This window comes from Haliotis rufescens, unplaced genomic scaffold (genome assembly GCF_023055435.1).
Source record: "Haliotis rufescens isolate VD_foot unplaced genomic scaffold, xgHalRufe1.0.p SCAF_17, whole genome shotgun sequence".
NCBI lineage: Eukaryota > Metazoa > Mollusca > Gastropoda > Lepetellida > Haliotidae > Haliotis > Haliotis rufescens.
Genome location: NW_025963857.1, coordinates 6,757,710 through 6,775,307, shown reverse-complemented (window position 1 = coordinate 6,775,307; position 17,598 = coordinate 6,757,710). Strand labels below are relative to the sequence as shown.

Sequence of the window (17,598 nt, the reverse complement as noted above, 5' to 3'; positions counted from 1 at the left end):
TGAATATGACCAAACTGTCTTCTGGAGAATATTATTAACTCCAAAAGAAAATCCCCGACTCCAAGAGCTGGATCGGATATTTCATTTGATAGCGTATCAACCCTGCATGATCCATAGGACATTGCCATTTCTTGGGGGAACTACTTTGATGCCTTGTGGCAGTAGGTGATTCATCCTTTGATTCTGAACACAAATGGTCTGTTGAAAAGGTAAAACGTTTGCAGTGAGCGAGTTGGGTTTCACGCCGCTTTTGACAGTATTCCAGTTATGTCACGGCGCGTCAGTTTAATGTAAGAGGAATTCCGAGGTGATGCGGGTCTTAGACATTTACCGCTTTGGTGAAATGGTACTGACAAACCTAGAAGCATAATCGGGGCAAACCGTAGCTACGGCACTGGATAGTGGACACATTTGATGGGGATACAGATGCTATGCTTGGTAACATGGATCCTGAGGATCTGACTGTGTACTTTCTCCATGGTCACCCGTAGGACATTGACCACTAGTCACTCTATGTGACTGTCGGATACTTTCTTCTTTCCATATAAACGTAACTATTAAAAGTTATATTTTAAATAATTGTATTGTTAATTTTCTGTGGTGCTTTGTATTCTTATATCTCTTAATCTGTTGAAGAATATAAAACTCTCACTCGCTCATCTCTAAAGAGTACTGCTATTTAAACGGAACACACATTTCATGATTATTGTACTTGACAACTATATGACTGCGCATGGTGCAATATGAAGGATTATATTAAGCCTGTTGCCATTATAGTTGAGCGTATCATTTCTTAGTCGCTGGTGCAGGAAAGTAGTATCAAATCACTGATCTATTACGATTACTTCCGTCACATACAGATACAACTCTGCACTCGAAATATTGGCTAACATATTATCCTTCACAACGAATATATAATCATAAACGAAAAGATGACATAAACGAATACTGTGGACACTGTTGACATGGCACTCTGCTATTTTCCAGCTATATGAAGGTGTCCTATTAATAATCGAGTCTGGACCAGACAGTCCAGTGATTGATATCATGAGCATCGATCTACGTAGTTGGGATACAATGACATGCATCAACCAAATCAAGGAGGCTGACTATCTGATCCCATTAGTTGCCTCTTGCAGGGGTTGCTGACCATCTATTCTGACCCGGATCTTCACGGGCGACCCGTGTCTCCAGGAGAGAGCATATTGGAGTTTATGCTCAGATTATCAAACCTTGTAAAAACAACAAAAACTCAGATTAAATAAACTTGTTTTCTTTTCCAAGAGAACCCTGACGATCCCATTGTGATCCCTCTAAACATGAACAAAATAAGGGAATACATTCAGATATACTTTTCTGGTTATTGTGTAAATATAGCAGGTATACATTTTGATTCTTTATCATGAACGGAAACACTGACTACACGTAACAGGACATGAGATCTTCTTACATACCATTCATAACATGAAATACACACTGAATCTGATTAATACATTGTCTGGTTACTCTACCTGTTCCATCTCTGATGACAATATAGTTACCGTATCCACCCTAGTTAGGGCCCCGTTCCACAAAGCGATCTTAGGGCTAAGTTGATTGTAACTCACTAAGTATGCGATCTTAAATTTTTGTTACGATCAGCCGCCCGTTCCACAAAGCAATCTTAACTAAGAGAGTTGTAAGTTAAGATCAAAATGCTAAGTTGCCCCGGACCAACTTAGGATTGCTAAAATCGATCTTAAATATTGTACCATAACAACAAAGATGGCGACTTTTATTATGGTGTGCAAGGAAATGCGTCGTCTGCTAAACATGACCAAGGGAAAATTTCGTATCTTTATGGCTGAAGATTCCGATCTTTGTTAAGATCGGCTACTTAAGAACTTGTAAAGTTACAATCACCCTAAGATCGCTTTGTGGAACGGTTGTAAACTTTAGCTAAGACAATGAACATGTTGTTTATGCCTAGGTCACACTGATTGGAGGCATTTGTGAACCTGGAAAAATGGACGACTATTAAAACAATGTGCGGGATTGAAGGTGATGGGAAAAGCTACACAAGACCTCTTGAATGCAACCAGTTGTTTAAGCCATGCACATGCAATACATGACAAGTACGTCAGCATCAATTGCTTCATTCCAGATGCAAATGAACTGCACTCTTGGAAGTACTAATGTTTTTTAAATATATTTATCTCGTATTATCCGCTGACCCGTCAATAATGTGGCTGAGTAAATATAGTACTGAGTATATTATATAAGTGATTCTGTCTTCTGTAAAAACAACTATGTATTAACACACACACCATAATGTAACGTTTTGTCTTAACAGGGGACACTTTTATACAAACATGACTTAAATTATGAGTTGGTTGGGGGTGGGGTGATTATCAGAGCAGGGTACAAATATTTTGAGTATTTTCAGAAGGTATCCTCTAGTGTTAAATTTACGGAAGACTCAACACTCTCATGTAATATGTGATTACATAACATAATAGCTGTTCGTAAAGATGTGAACAACAGTCAAAAAGGAATATGAACACAATGTTATTTAGAAAGTGGTCAAATGTACCAAATGTTACATTTGGGACAACACTTTCTCAGTAAAGTACAGGTTCTCGTACTTTTGGGGGTTGAGTCCGATCCAGGATACGAACCCACACTGCCAGAGTGAGGCACCAAATCACCAGCGATCTAACCCACCCAGCCACCGAGACTTCTACAATAATGAAAGTCCGACAACTGGTAGTCATATCTTCAACTGACATAAACCAGAGTACCAGAGATACAGACCTTCACCTTACATGGGGGAGTTAACATCTGAGAGAGAGTTTTACCCCAAGCAAAATAATGGATGCAAATAATTCCCATTGCAATTCCAGGAGTACCCATAAACGTACACCTTAATCCGAATGGTAGAATGCATGTTACAACACAAACTTCTATTCCGATAGCCTCACAAAGTGAGTGGGTAAGTGAGTTGGGTTTAACGTCACTTTTAACAGTATTCCAGTTATATCACGCCCAAAGTGCAGTCGTAAGACTGTGCTAAAGTATGTGAGTGACGTCATCTTCCGGGAGGCCCGTCGCCCTTGGTGCTGAATATCACTCTCCAGAGTTCAATTTAGAGGTATTTTAACATTATATTTGGATATTGCAATAACATAAAACAAAGGCTTAAGCACTAAGTACTCTTCCTTCTTATTGGTCCTCAGTAAAACATGAAATTCAATCAGTCAGGCTGAGGAATCAAATTATATAAGGTAATCAGTGACACAAAGACATCAAATTAGTGTGTATATATAACTATAACTATAACACTTATTTGATGTATATATGTATTAACATGAATTGGAAATTAATCATTCCAATTTGGGAATTTTTATAATATTTTCTGCAGACTTGGGGCCGAATATCAGCCTTGGACCAAGTTTCAAAATTCAGACAGAGCGAATTTCGGCGCCTTAGACGACTGGGCCACCCGTGCCCCTACACGCCAAAGGCTTGTGAGTGTAGGCAATGACATCGATAAAACTCTTGTAGATCACGTGAAGCATGGCCCATGTCACCAGCCTTGGACTACATTATGTATTATTGAGATTACACAGGACACGAAAGTAGATAGATGATAAGATCTAGCTAAATCCCTGATGAACCAATGTACTTTAAAAAATATATTTGAACATATTAGATTTATCTACACACAAATCTAAACATTTATATTAAAAACATAAATTTCACAAGTCAACAACATGCTGACATTATATGAGTGCTTCCTACAATATTTGACACATTTCACGTTCATGATTTCAGAATGTTCAGTCTTAATAAAAAGTCCTATGGAAATTTCAAATCAGCGTGTCATTGTTCATCTTCCAGAGGCAAGGGAGTCAACTGTCTATAAAAGTCCAGTTTCCACTTTTAAAGTCAGTTAACTCACTTTCCCCAGGAAGATGGTCTTTGTTGTAAAGGCAATATTTATAACTAAACATAGCTATGTTGTTTTAAAAAAGAAAACAACTATATCATTGCAGCCAAGGACACAACACGAATGAGCAAGTCAAAATTTTACATCGCATCAGCAATATTGCAGCAATACCGGACACAACGCTAGATGTCAAAACATGAGTGAGTGAGGTAAACATCATCTAAAGAGTATTGAAAATGTCACAATTTTAATTTTTATTTGGAGATGGAACGTTTCAAAATTTTATAAAAAAAAGAAGTTACATACGATGGCAGGGTAAGCAAAATATGATACAGTCCTCAGGCCAATCACACCGCCCTCCTCCCCTAAATTGGTTTACCAGTCCCAGATGGTGAAATATTGCACGAAGTTTATAAACATTACAAATTTACCCATCAGACAGTTTTCACATCCTATGGGTTTTCAGATCTAAGGGCTCAGTCACGCATTCAGGGTTTTTACGGCCGTCCTTGATAGGACCATTTCCGATTAAATTAGTCAAAAGTCTGATCCAGATCCTGTGATTCCTGGCGGGAAATTCACAAACAATCCGATATTGTTCAGGAAGTGTCCCGATTCAGCCGTTTCCAGTCGAATTCGTCTCAATTTACCCATTCTTAATCCGAATCTGATCCGATTTTTATCTTCCGCATGGTAAAAAAACGACCGAATCTGTCCCGACAGCGTCCCGATTCTCCTGAAAGCGATCTGCCAGAGATCAGATAGTGACCGGAGAGTGAACCGACAAAGACGGTTCGCATTCGGCAAAATCTGGACGCAGTCTGGACTCAATCGACAAGAAACGGCAATGAACAATACATGCCTGTTCATCACGACAGCGTCCCGATCCACAGGACACCGTCCAGGCAACACAGGACATTGTTACGATTTTGATCCCATACAGCAGAATCTGTCACGACATTCACGATTGTAATCCGACTAGACAAAATCGGCTGAGTTTCCCGAATGTTACGGGGCGCACCATACTGTCGGGAGTGCTTGGCCGACCTCTCTGGACCTTTCCTGATCTGTAGGACTCTGTTACGAACGTATACGACTGTGTTTAGACAATGATAGGACATTCCAGATCATTGAGGATAGTTCACTGTTCGTGTCGTAGCGCTGTCTGATCTCAAAAGGGAGCCATAATTGGCACTGTGTGAACCTGGCCTAACTCCAGTCTCCAGTAGAAACTATTATAAATTGTAGCAGGATCCCGTAGGTTGTATACCACAAGCTGAGGGACAAAAAAAACCCCATGTACCCCTCGTGATCCTGCTACAACGAATTTATCTTACCGACATGTTTTAATGTGACACTGCAAAGGAATCAGAAAGGAATAGAAAACAGCTGTTCCATTGAGCTGAGGTAAACTTGTGCTGTCACGTGACTTCCACATGCGGCTTTTCACTTTGAAGCGGGGTATAAGGGATTTATTCTGCCTGTCAGAAATCCACGTGCAGCCTGTATTGCTCGTGGCGGGGTATAAGGGATATATTCTACCCCTGAGAAATTTATTACCCTTCAAGGTGATGTACAAAGTATTTTATCTAGGTCACATGGACCAATCAGATCTCATCATTCTGACATGGAGGTATGATAAGTTGCATTATTGTACAACAGACAGACAACTGCACAGCTGAACAAAATATGATGTCATCATGAGAAGAAGCATTCAGGCCATCATTCAGCTTCCTCAGTCCTAGATAATGAACGAGACCATGACGGATGCTGCACAAACAGGCCACAACATAAGCTGACTCCACATTCAGACAGGTGAGGTACCTACAAATGGTAATGGAGGGAGACAGGATTGCCGACCTGAAGAAGTTCTCTGCAGTTTGGGGTTTTATCAGCATATATACTTGGTGAACAGTTCTTGGTTACAAACAACCCATTCATGATATATCTCGAAATCTGATTATCAAAACGCCTTCATCATGTGATACACATTGTGCATTTTCAGTTGCATTAATAATGGGGAATTTCACCTTGATCAGATGGCATTAGTTAGAATTTGGAAAACTATTCTTGGCCATGAATAGTTCAGAAGAATGTGGGTGTCAAATCCTATTTTTAACCATTTTTTCATCCCAAAACATCCATTTTTAAAACACTGTATTATGTGTGGCAATAAAAATCACACACATTCCTAAGGAAAGACAGATGTACTGAGAAATGCACTGGAGAAACCACTGGCTCTCATTTACCTTAAATATTTGGATTTTTCAGTCTGACTGATTTAATTTCATGTTTTGAAAACAGGATCAATTAGGAAAAAGAGTTTTTAGTTCTTTGTTTGATATTATTGCACTGAATGCAATCTCCAAATATATAGTTAAAATACCCATTAATTGAAGAAAGTAAGAACTTTAAAGAAATCCCTATTTAGAACAAAATTTAAAATCCCAATGTTTCTGTCAGGGGCAGTTGGTGCAGAATTGCTGATACATCCCTAGTGGTGTCAGGACTGTATCAAACCATCACAAGTCTACACCTGATCAGGGCCCCTGCTCGACAAAGTGACTGTATAGCGCTACGACTGTCTGTTGTAAGGCTGCGTTAAAGTATGTGAGATATGATCATTTTCCGGGGGGGCCCCAGTCGCCGCAAATCAGTCTACAGAGGTATTTTAACATTATATATGGAGATTGCAATAATATAAAACAGAGCACTAAGTACTCTTCCTTGTTATTGGTCTTCAGTAAAACATGAAATTCGGTCAGTCAGGTTGAAGGATCAACGTAAATAACATAATCAGTGACGTACAGGCTGCCTCCACAGAGACCTCAAATTAAATTAAAATTATATTTACATTAACTTTCTAATTCCAATTTGGGAATTTTTATAATATTTGTTGCAGACTTGGGGCGATTATTGGCCTTGGAAGGGGTCTAGATGGGCCCCTGCACCCCTATCATCAGTGGAAATATACACAAGGACATTGAGCAGAGGCACTTTGACTGCACATCACCCTTGTCAGTGTAATTGATATAAATTCATACAAACTGAGTAGTTCATTCAATGAAATGAGATTTTCAGCATAAAAGCCTAGAAATGACACCTCAGTGAAACGAGAAAGTGGAAGGATTTCTAGTATTTGCGCCTGTAAGTTATGAAGATTCTTGGGCCATCCTGTACTCGTGGACACTGCCCTTGAGGACGGCCTTCTGACTGGGAGGGCCTTGTGTTGTTGTGGTCCCCTCCGTCCGGGATCCATCACTTGCAGAGTCAGTACCAGGTGTGCCATAGCCTCCTCCTCCTGGTGTCTCCAGGTGAAACACGTCCTGCAAATAGGACACGTTTTTGTTGCAACATTGATATAATTTGGATATAAGTCTAGAGTGATTTAGTGAGGGTGATTGAATGTGAGTGAGTGAGTGAGTGAGTGAGTGAGTGAGTGAGTGAGTGAGTGAGTGAGTGAGCGAAATATATTTGTGTGACAATATGAAATATGCCTTACGACCGCTCATTATGCCGACATCACATAAAACACAATGATGTCATGATGTCTGCACATGCCATCCGATCGACTTGTACAGGTTTTTACAAGACAAGATTTTATTACGATAAGTGATAATGAGTGAGTTTATGATGGACACACTTCCGCTGTCTAACGGTGACCTGGATGTGGTTCAAGACTGGACCAGGCATACTGGTGGTTCATAGCAAAACAAGGATCCACTCTACTGGCCTGTTGCCAAGTATATTGACCCTTACCACTCCTGATCACCCTACAAGCCTCCCACATCATCAATACGGGTTTGTATACACCAAATGCCTCCATCCCATGTGAATACATACAACCATTATGAGGTGCATCTTCCTGAGGCAAGGGAATTAACTGACTGTTAAATTCCAGTTCCACCCTTGACGAACCATGCTGGAATTTCTGGGCTCGATCATAGCGCCAGTGGCAATAATGAGTTTTGTCCCTTTCATGTCCCTCCTATATCTCTTATATCACTTGCATTTGCCTCAAATAAAATGTTGTCGCACAGTGAAGATGATCTGATCAATAATCAAGATGTATTTTGTGATAAAATGGGTCTTACTTCACACAGTACATCAAATCACGTGAGTACCTTGATTGAAAACATGAAAAGATTTGGAAAGTATCTGTTGACCCAAAGTCGACGGTGCACATGTTTTGCAAATCCTGCAGTTTACGAACCGTAAACTGTTCGCCAAGGGTGGAAACTGAACTTTTATAGTTAACTCCCTTGCCTCAGGAAGATGTTTGAGGTATAGTTATGAGACAACAATGCAACAAAGGCCATACTGGTGGCTGCTTGCTCTTCACATAGCTTTGGTAGGGTTGACATGAAATAGAGCTCATTTGAATTCTATGACTATAAATGGCCTCATTTCATTAGCTTGCTACAATTTGACACACATCACTACTACACTGCACAGCAGTCCTATGTGTTCACGGATGATGGAGGGAGGTAGTGTATACAGATCCATGAAGTATTCAGCATGCGCCTCCCAGGGTGCTAGAAGTAACCCTGACAGTAACATGACACTCACCCCAGGGCCGACATTGGCAGAGTTCTTGCCTCCTAGGCTTACCACCCGACCATCAGCATAGAACAGCAGGTTCAAACCAGTTCTTCCATCATCCCCACCTGCAGGAAACACATTTGGATTCATCTTCCTGATTTTCACTCATTCATTAAAAACTTGATAATGGAGTGAACAAAGTGGGAAAGGCATAAGGGTTATGACAGCATCGAGGCTTCTGAATACTCAGTACGCGTGAACAAAGCATTTAAAGAAGCATATTATATTTTGAAAACACACATAAACAGACAATTCCAAATGAAAATAAGAAAAGTCATGCTGTATATGTTGTGGATATTTTACACTCTCATTTCTGAGTGCCATGGCACTTAAAGGAACATTTGTCCTCTGTGTGGGGTTTCTTATTTTAGCGAGACTGAAATTTCTAAATCAAGGGGTTAAAACAAATAAAGAAATGCTCCAGAAAGGTTCCATCTTATTGGCTAACAAACCAAAACATTTTGATTGGGCGTTCAAAAGTTGCTAAAGGCTCGCCTGTTTTGACCTCCTGGAGGTATTGTATGACAGTAATAGATCATTTTTGAACGAATTTACGATGCTATCATCAATATTCCAGCAACATTGTGTAGAAAATCAGGAACTGTGATTGAGTGCTTTAACCACCAGGCGGACTAACTGACCCTGAAATTAGTTTAAAATATTACAAAAGTAAACTGACCACACAAGCCGTAAGGCCTGAACACCCTCCTCTCAGTCAACACAGAAAGTGTCAAGTCCTTGCGGAACAGGAATTCTCGCACCACCCCATCCCCTCCCGTGTGGCGCCCCCTACCGCCCGTGCCACGGTTCAGATGGAAGCAGCGGACAACGATGGGGTATCTGGAAGAAAACAAACACACATTTATCACGTTCACATTGTTATTTACTGATGGAACAATATATTTTAAGTAAATGAAGATAGCACCTCATTAAATCAGACAGCACGTCACAAAACAAAGATCTGTGGACATCCGATTACGGGTCATATCACGTCTTCTTAAGAACTTGATGAAAAGTTGACATTAGCCAATCAGAAAGCAGCTTTCTCCAGCATTACAGCACTAGTTTCAAACTGGTGACTTCCATTCCAGACTATGCTTTGAAAAATATTTCTAAAAAATCTTTCAAACTTAAAAACTGATCAAAAGAACATTCTGGAAATTGTAATAGATGGCTGAGATTGTATGGCAGTATTTATCACGGGCTATGTGAAATATTTTTCTTTTAAATGTTTATACCATATTGAGGCAAGAGATTTTGACAGAGTGTCATTCTGAATACTCTGCATTAACCTTTTCGAGGCTGCATGATTAGAAAACAAACTCCAACTGTCACTTCCTGATCAGATAAGTGATGCTCTGATGACCGGCAACGGGATGTCCTCTGATCTTTGCTTAGCGGTAGTGAGAACTAAGATCTGATCTAAGGAGACCATGGTGTCAGTGCCATTACACAACACTCACTCACTCACTGATGGTCTGCACCCCACTCATAACATAAAACATATTCACCATTAGCCATGAGACCAAAGTCTGAATTCAGTAAATGCCTCTTGCACTTGTAAGCTAAGCCTTTGCTATAGCTCAAATGGATAGAATTACAACACGCCCCACAAATTATCAAGCAAAATGTCACTGTAATATGATAATGCCCTCATTTTCCTTAATCACTGGCCATTATGAATCAGGTGTCCATATGACGTCGTAGCTGCATACCATTACTGCCTATAATACATTGGTTGTTTTTGTTGGGTTGTTTAACCTTTAGCCTGCTGAATTATTTTCACACTTCTTACCCCTGCCTGCTGGATTAATTTTAGCATAAGGCGCTCTAAAGAGGGTGGGTGATTTCAAACAGTCGGTGCCTCATTAAACAAGGGCCAATTGAAGAAATATTTTGCACATTTATTCCTGATAGAAAACTACACAATTCTATATAAAAATATCCTGATGTTTTCAATCATACCAAGGTTAAGATCTAAGCGAACACAAAATTTGTAAATTTTCTTGAACTTACCTGAATTGCGTTATTGATGGTGGTTTGCATTTCATGCTAGGAACCTTTTAATATCGTAACATTTGTGCAAATTGATTTCAATAATCATATCTCCGATATCTTAATTTTAATTCAGTAAAAATTCAGGTTTTATAATCAGCATATATCAGCGCGATGGTAAATTATGAACCATTTCAGTGAATTTATTATCTAAACGTTAAACAGAAAAATAACTTAATTTTCGAGGTCATCATGTCGGTTGGAGAAATATGAATATTCGGGTTAATCTGACGTGTCATGTTATAAAATTTGCAGGAAACAATTAATGACTTATAAATATTCACTTATCCTAATTTCAAGCGTTTTGGTTGAATATTTACGATATACAAAAATAAACAACCCGTGTCATGATGCTAGCAGACGTCCTAAAATCAAACATGGCGCGCTTCGCCTGACCTCCGCATAACTTATTGCTATTTTAATATCAACAAAGTTTACATTGCCTTTATAAATCAGATGCACGGGGATGGACACCTCTGTCGAATGGGTTCGACGTTAGCGTGCAGAGCTTTAAAAGATATTGTCACATTGAGGACAAATTTCTATCCATTTAGCAATAAAAACAGTAATGCTATTTGTTGGGGCATTATAATTTGCAGAAGCCCCTGGTCTGACAGTACTTTGGAAAATAAGGCCTTGAAAATCCCATCAGACATATGAATGTTAGGAAAGCATCTCTACTGTGGAACAGACTAATACTTGGTGGATGGACATGAAGGAACACACATTTTGAAACTAAGTTTCTTTTTTAAAATCCTTCTCTTGAGACTGTTTTATGTCTGTTTCAGTTCACTCTGTCAGCTGCAATATGTAAACATTAAATGTAAAAGGTTAGTAAAATGTCGCTCCCCTGTATTTTGGATATAACTAATTTCAAGCAATCCTTTTCTTGTTGTATATACCTAAAATCCATCCACCAACATTTCGTTCACATCCCTGAATGTTTAGAGAAGGTACAAAACCCTGAATTCTCCAGCTTACCTCCTCTCTACAATTTCTGGGTCTGTGATTCGGGTGTTTGTCATATGGCTGTGAATACCGCTGTGACCATCCCATGTCGGGCCCTGAATAGAAGATGAGAAATGATGATGACGATGATGATGATGATGATGATGATGATGATGATGATAAAGAAGAAGATGATGATGGCGTATCAGCTTGATGCGGGAGAAAGGCTGGAAGTGATGCAGGCCTTAGATGATTACTTTGATGAAACCCATGAGCATTGGTATGGTGCTGACAAACCTAGAAACATAATCGGGGTGAACTGTGATTCGAACCCACAATCATAGGTTTCTGGAGTGCCCAAGGGATACAACTCTGCACGGTGAATTGTGGTGTCCCCGACGAAGGTGATGACAATGGTTCCTGGTTCCTGGTAAGATCAAAGGTCCAAAGCAACCTATGCTGGTCGTAAGAGAGGACGAAATGGATCTGGAGGTCAGGCATTGAGACATGGTTGTTTGTATGTCATCCTATATCAATTGCATGGATTAATGCTCAGGATATCAATCACTGGATTGTCAGGACCATATTCGACTCTTTACAGACTGCCATCATGTTGCTGGAATATTGGTGAGTGCATTGTTATCAAACAAATAAAGTATTATCAGATTTTTTAAATAGGACTTCAGCAAAGGTTTAATTTCCTTTCATTCTATACATGTTTCAGCTTGAACACTGCTGGCCAGGTTGTTACTCCTTTTCCTTGTGGGTAAGGGGAAAAAGAACATGCAAGACCAAAACTATATAATGGTCTTCACTGAAGTAACATAAATAGAGGACTTACCGCCCCCGCTCCCCCTGCTACGGTCTCGTAGTAGCCGACGTTGGAGTCTCCGAATGTAATGTTGTTCATGCAGCCCTGGAACAAAGACAGGTTGTCATCGTTGCACGAAAGACAGCATCTTAATCAAATGTACAATTCTTGTAAACACATGTCTCAAAACCTTCATTTGTCCGGAAAAAAAACTGAGGTCATTATAACAGTGCAGTTTTCAACATCTCCTTCACTGTCTGGCCAAAGCAGAATCACCAAATTAAAACGTTCTAGCATATTTGCAAGGCTGAAAGAGATCATAGCATTGTCATTCTTAAAGAATGAAACGTGAAAGAATCTATCTAATTTACAAATTTGGCAGGACTAACTAATTGAACCCCATGTGCGCCCTTCAGAGGTCCACAAGGTTAGATGGCTTTCAATGACCAAAGCAATCGACAACTGTGCGAAATCATTGCCGGCACTTATTGCAATGTTAGAAGCCAATAGGGACACGGACATCATGGCAGACTCCCTACTACGACAGTTGACGACATACAAGTTTAGATTCATGACCGCGTTTTTTCAGGACCTATTTGGTATGATAGGCATAGTTAGTAAGACACTACAGACTCGTGACTTGAACTAGGGGGACATGAAGAACACAATTGTTGCTTTCTTGGATGGACTTAAAGGACAGTACTTGACAAACCAACATACAGACCTAAATTACGAGCATTCTTGACCGAAACCGAAATACAGATGAATTTGAAAATGTGACAATGATGAGATCGCATCGCGACAAGACACTGACTGATAGAGCTAGGCAATGTGCAAGAATACTGTTTGACAATGTGACTGACAAGTTTCCAGACAATGAATTGTATTCTGCGTTTGGAACCTTTGACCCGACAAATTTCCCTGACAAAGCTTTTGACCTTTCGACGTATGGGGATGAGAGTATTTCTAGGTTAGGTATCCATTATGGCAGCAGACGACAAGGACATACCCCCATCGACAAAGACCAATTAGAATGAGAATGGGGAATATTTCGGCCTTTAATCTTCAACAATTACAGAAGGTTGACATATGGACAGCTACTGAGTAAAGTGCATGCTTCCAAATTGACCAGTAACTTCCCAAATATTGTTAAACTCATGGAGATCGGTCGTGTTTTGCCCGTGTCCAGTGTAGAATGTGAGAGGGGTTTTTCGAAACAAAACCTCATTAAGACGCGACTGAGATGTAGACTAACGATGGAGACACTCGACAGACTTATGTGTATATCGCTTTGTGGACCCAAATTGACGGATTTTGACCCAACACCGACGCTGCGACGCTGGAAGGGTAGACAAAACCGACAGCTTTACAGTGGAAACCGTTCCATAGCTAAATTAGTCAAACCAACATCACGATAGGTTGAAATTGTATGTATCAGATCTGTGTCATTGCATTGTTAATAAATTGTATGTATATCATGTATATATGTTATGAAAGAGGCACTTGAGTGTATTCTTTAATTCATGCATGAACATTCAACAGATATGAGGTGGACGCGGCCAAATGCAAACGTCCGATTGGCAAAAAAATATCCCTGCGTGAAACACTCAGAAAGTAGCATTTATGCAACAATCAGATTGATGTCTTTGAATGAATGTATTCCCCACGCAATGCTTGTGTACCATTACTGCAGATGTTTACCGTTATGACAAATCCAAGTGTAATCAAGATGCTGTTACATCACTCACTGAGTGGAGGGGCATGCAGGGACAACTTACCTGTGTGGAGGGGCCACCTACCTGTGTGGAGAGACAACTTACCTGTGTGGAGGGGCCACCTACCTGTGTGGAGGGGCCACCTACCTGTGTGGAGGGACCACCTACCTGTGTGGAGAGACAACCTACCTGTGTTCAGAGACATGCAGGGACAACTTACCTGTGTGGAAGGACCACCTACCTGTGTGGAGGGACCACCTACCTGTGTGGGGGGACCACCTACCTGTGTGGAGAGACAACTTACCTGTGTGGAGGGACCACCTACCTGTGTGGAGAGACAACTTACCTGTGTGGAGGGACCACCTACCTGTGTGGAGAGACAACTTACCTGTGTGGAGGGACAACCTACCTGTGTGGAGAGACAACTTACGTGTGTGGAGGGACAACCTACCTGTGTAGCAGGGACCATCTACCTGTGTGGAGAGACATGCAGGGATAACTTACCTGTGTGGAGGGACCACTTACCTGTGTGCAGGGATATTCAGGGGCCACCTACCTGTGTGGAAGGACCACCTACCTGTGTGGAGGGACCACCTACCTGTGTAGCGGGATATTCAGGGGCCACCTACCTGTGTGGAGGGACCACCTACCTGTGTGGCAGTGACCACCTACCTGTGTGGAGGGATATTCAGGGACCACCTACCTGTGTGGCAAAGACCACCTACCTGTGTAGAGGGATATTCAGGGACCACCTACCTGTGTGGAGGGATATTTAGGGACCACCTACCTGTGTGGAAGGACCACCTACCTGTGTGGAGGGACCACTTACCTGTGTAGAGGGATATTCAGGGGCCACCTACCTGTGTGGAGGGACCACCTACCTGTGTGGCAGTGACCACCTACCTGTGTGGAGGGATATTCAGGGACCACTTACCTGTGTGGCAAAGACCACCTACCTGTGTAGAGGGATATTCAGGGGCCACCTACCTGTGTGGAGGGACCACCTACCTGTGTGGCAGTGACCACCTACCTGTGTGGAGGGATATTCAGGGACCACTTACCTGTGTGCCAAAGACCACCTACCTGTGTAGAGGGATATTCAGGGACCACCTACCTGTGTGGAGGGATATTCAGGGACCACCTACCTGTGTGGCAAAGACCACCTACCTGTGTAGAGGGATATTCAGGGACCACCTACCTGTGTGGAGGGATATTTAGGGACCACCTACCTGTGTGGAAGGACCACCTACCTGTGTGGAGGGACCACCTACCTGTGTAGAGGGATATTAAGGGGCCACCTACCTGTGTGGAGGGACCACCTACCTGTGTGGCAGTGACCACCTACCTGTGTGGAGGGATATTCAGGGACCACTTACCTGTGTGGCAAAGACCACCTACCTGTGTAGAGGGATATTCAGGGGCCACCTACCTGTGTGGAGGGACCACTTACCTGTGTGGCAGTGACCACCTACCTGTGTGGAGGGATATTCAGGGACCACTTACCTGTGTGGCAAAGACCACCTACCTGTGTAGAGGGATATTCAGGGACCACCTACCTGTGTGGAGGGATATTCAGGGACCACCTACCTGTGTGGCAAAGACCACCTACCTGTGTAGAGGGATATTCAGGGACCACCTACCTGTGTGGAGGGATATTCAGGGGCCACCCACCTGTGTGGAAGGACCACCTACCTGTGTAGAGGGATATTCAGGGGCCACCCACCTGTGTAAAGGGATATTCAGGGGACACCCACCTGTGTGAAGGGACCACCTACCTGTGTGAAGGATATTCAGGGGCCACCTACCTGTGTGGAGGGATATTCAGGGGCCACCTACCTGTGTGGCGGGACCACCTACCTGTGTGGAGGGACCACCTACCTGTGTGGAGGGATATTCAGGGGCCACCTACCTGTGTGGCGGGACCACCTACCTGTGTGAAGGGATATTCAGGGGCCACCTACCTGTGTGGCGGGACCACCTACCTGTGTGGAGGGATATTCAGGGGCCACCTACCTGTGTGGAGGGACCACCTACCTGTGTGGCAGTGACCACCTACCTGTGTAGAGGGACATGCATGGACCACCTACCTGTGTGGGGAGAGACATGAAGGGACCACTCACTGTGTGGAGGGACATGTAGGGACCACATACCTATGTGGAGGGACTGCCTACCTGTGTGGAGGGACTACCTCCCTGTATGGAGGGACATGCAGGGATCCCCTACCTGTGTAGAGAGGTCACCTACCTGGGAGGCTGCACAAACACTGAAGGCTCTCAGCACCACGTCTACAATTCTCTGTGAAGTGAGGACGTTGCCCCCGACAACTGCAGCATGCTCGGATGGGTCCAGGATGCTGCCCTTAGGAATGATGGCGTGCACAGGTTTCAGGCAACCCTAGCAACAGACAAGTGTTCACATAGCAACATGAAGGGAGGGCATCCTAGCAACAAATACTTTACATAGCAACACGAATGGAGGGAACCCTAGCAACAAGCTGTCTACAAAGCAACACGAATGGAGGGTATCCCAGAAATAGACAGTGTTCACATGGATACATGAATGATAGCAACCCTAGCAACAGACAGTGTTCACATGGCTACATTAATGATAGCAACCCTAGCAACAGACAGTGTTCACATGGCTACATGAATGATAGCAACCCTAGCAACAGACAGTGTTCACATGGCTACATGAATGATAGCAACCCTAGCAACAGACAGTATTCACATGGCTGCATGAATGATAGCAACCCTAGCAACAGACATTGTTGACATGGCTACATGAATGATAGCAACCCTTACAACAGTGTTCACATGGCTGCATGAATGATAGCAACCCTAGCAACAGACAGTGTTGACATGGCTACATGAATGATAGCAATCCTAGCAACAGTGTTCACATGGCTATATGAATGATAGCAACCCTAGCAACAGACAGTGTTCATATGGCTACATGAATGACAGCAACCCTAGCAACATACAGTGTTCACATAGCAACATGAATGATAGCAACCCTAGCAAAAGACAGTATTCACATGGCTACATGAATGATAGCAACCCTAGCAACAGACAGTATTCACATGGCTGCATGAATGATAGCAACCCTAGCAAAAGACAGTATTCACATGGCTACATGAATGATAGCAACCCTAGCAACAGACAGTGTTCACATGGCTACATGAATGATAGCAACCCTAGCAACAGACAGTGTTCACAGTGTACATGAACCAGCCTTTAGTTTTTGGGGTTAGGAATGTTTTTTAAGTGTTTCACAGTATTGTCCAAAAAATGTCAGGTTCATCAAGAAACTTAATGAAAGTTACATTTTTTTTCACCTAATGTTATGTACCTGATTCAAGGGCACGTTATGTCCCACCATACAGCGTAGACAGTAGATAAGTCCTGACAGAGTTACCGCCCTTGGAGCATTGCAGTTCCCATGCACCTCACAACCCGTGCCGGAGAAGTCAAACACAGCTGTGCCCTGGGTTGGAGACAAATAAATGGTGGAACTAAATAATAATCGGACCAGAAACATGG

At 42.2% G+C, this 17,598-nt stretch overlaps 1 protein-coding gene across 1 annotated transcript in view; it reads right to left on the bottom strand.

Moving 5' to 3' along the window:
- Positions 1-5,016: 5,016 nt before the first annotated feature.
- The window catches only part of LOC124140110 (5-oxoprolinase-like), a 52,231-nt gene continuing 39,649 nt past the window's right edge, over positions 5,017-17,598 (bottom strand). The window contains exons 28-34 of the mRNA XM_048397465.1: positions 17,408-17,542; positions 16,304-16,453; positions 12,375-12,449; positions 11,567-11,649; positions 9,210-9,370; positions 8,498-8,595; positions 5,017-7,254 (exon numbers count right to left, since the gene is read on the bottom strand). Coding sequence (XP_048253422.1) covers positions 7,081-7,254; positions 8,498-8,595; positions 9,210-9,370; positions 11,567-11,649; positions 12,375-12,449; positions 16,304-16,453; positions 17,408-17,542 — 876 coding nt within the window. The 3' untranslated portion in view covers positions 5,017-7,080. The remainder of the gene's footprint in view (positions 7,255-8,497; positions 8,596-9,209; positions 9,371-11,566; positions 11,650-12,374; positions 12,450-16,303; positions 16,454-17,407; positions 17,543-17,598) is intronic.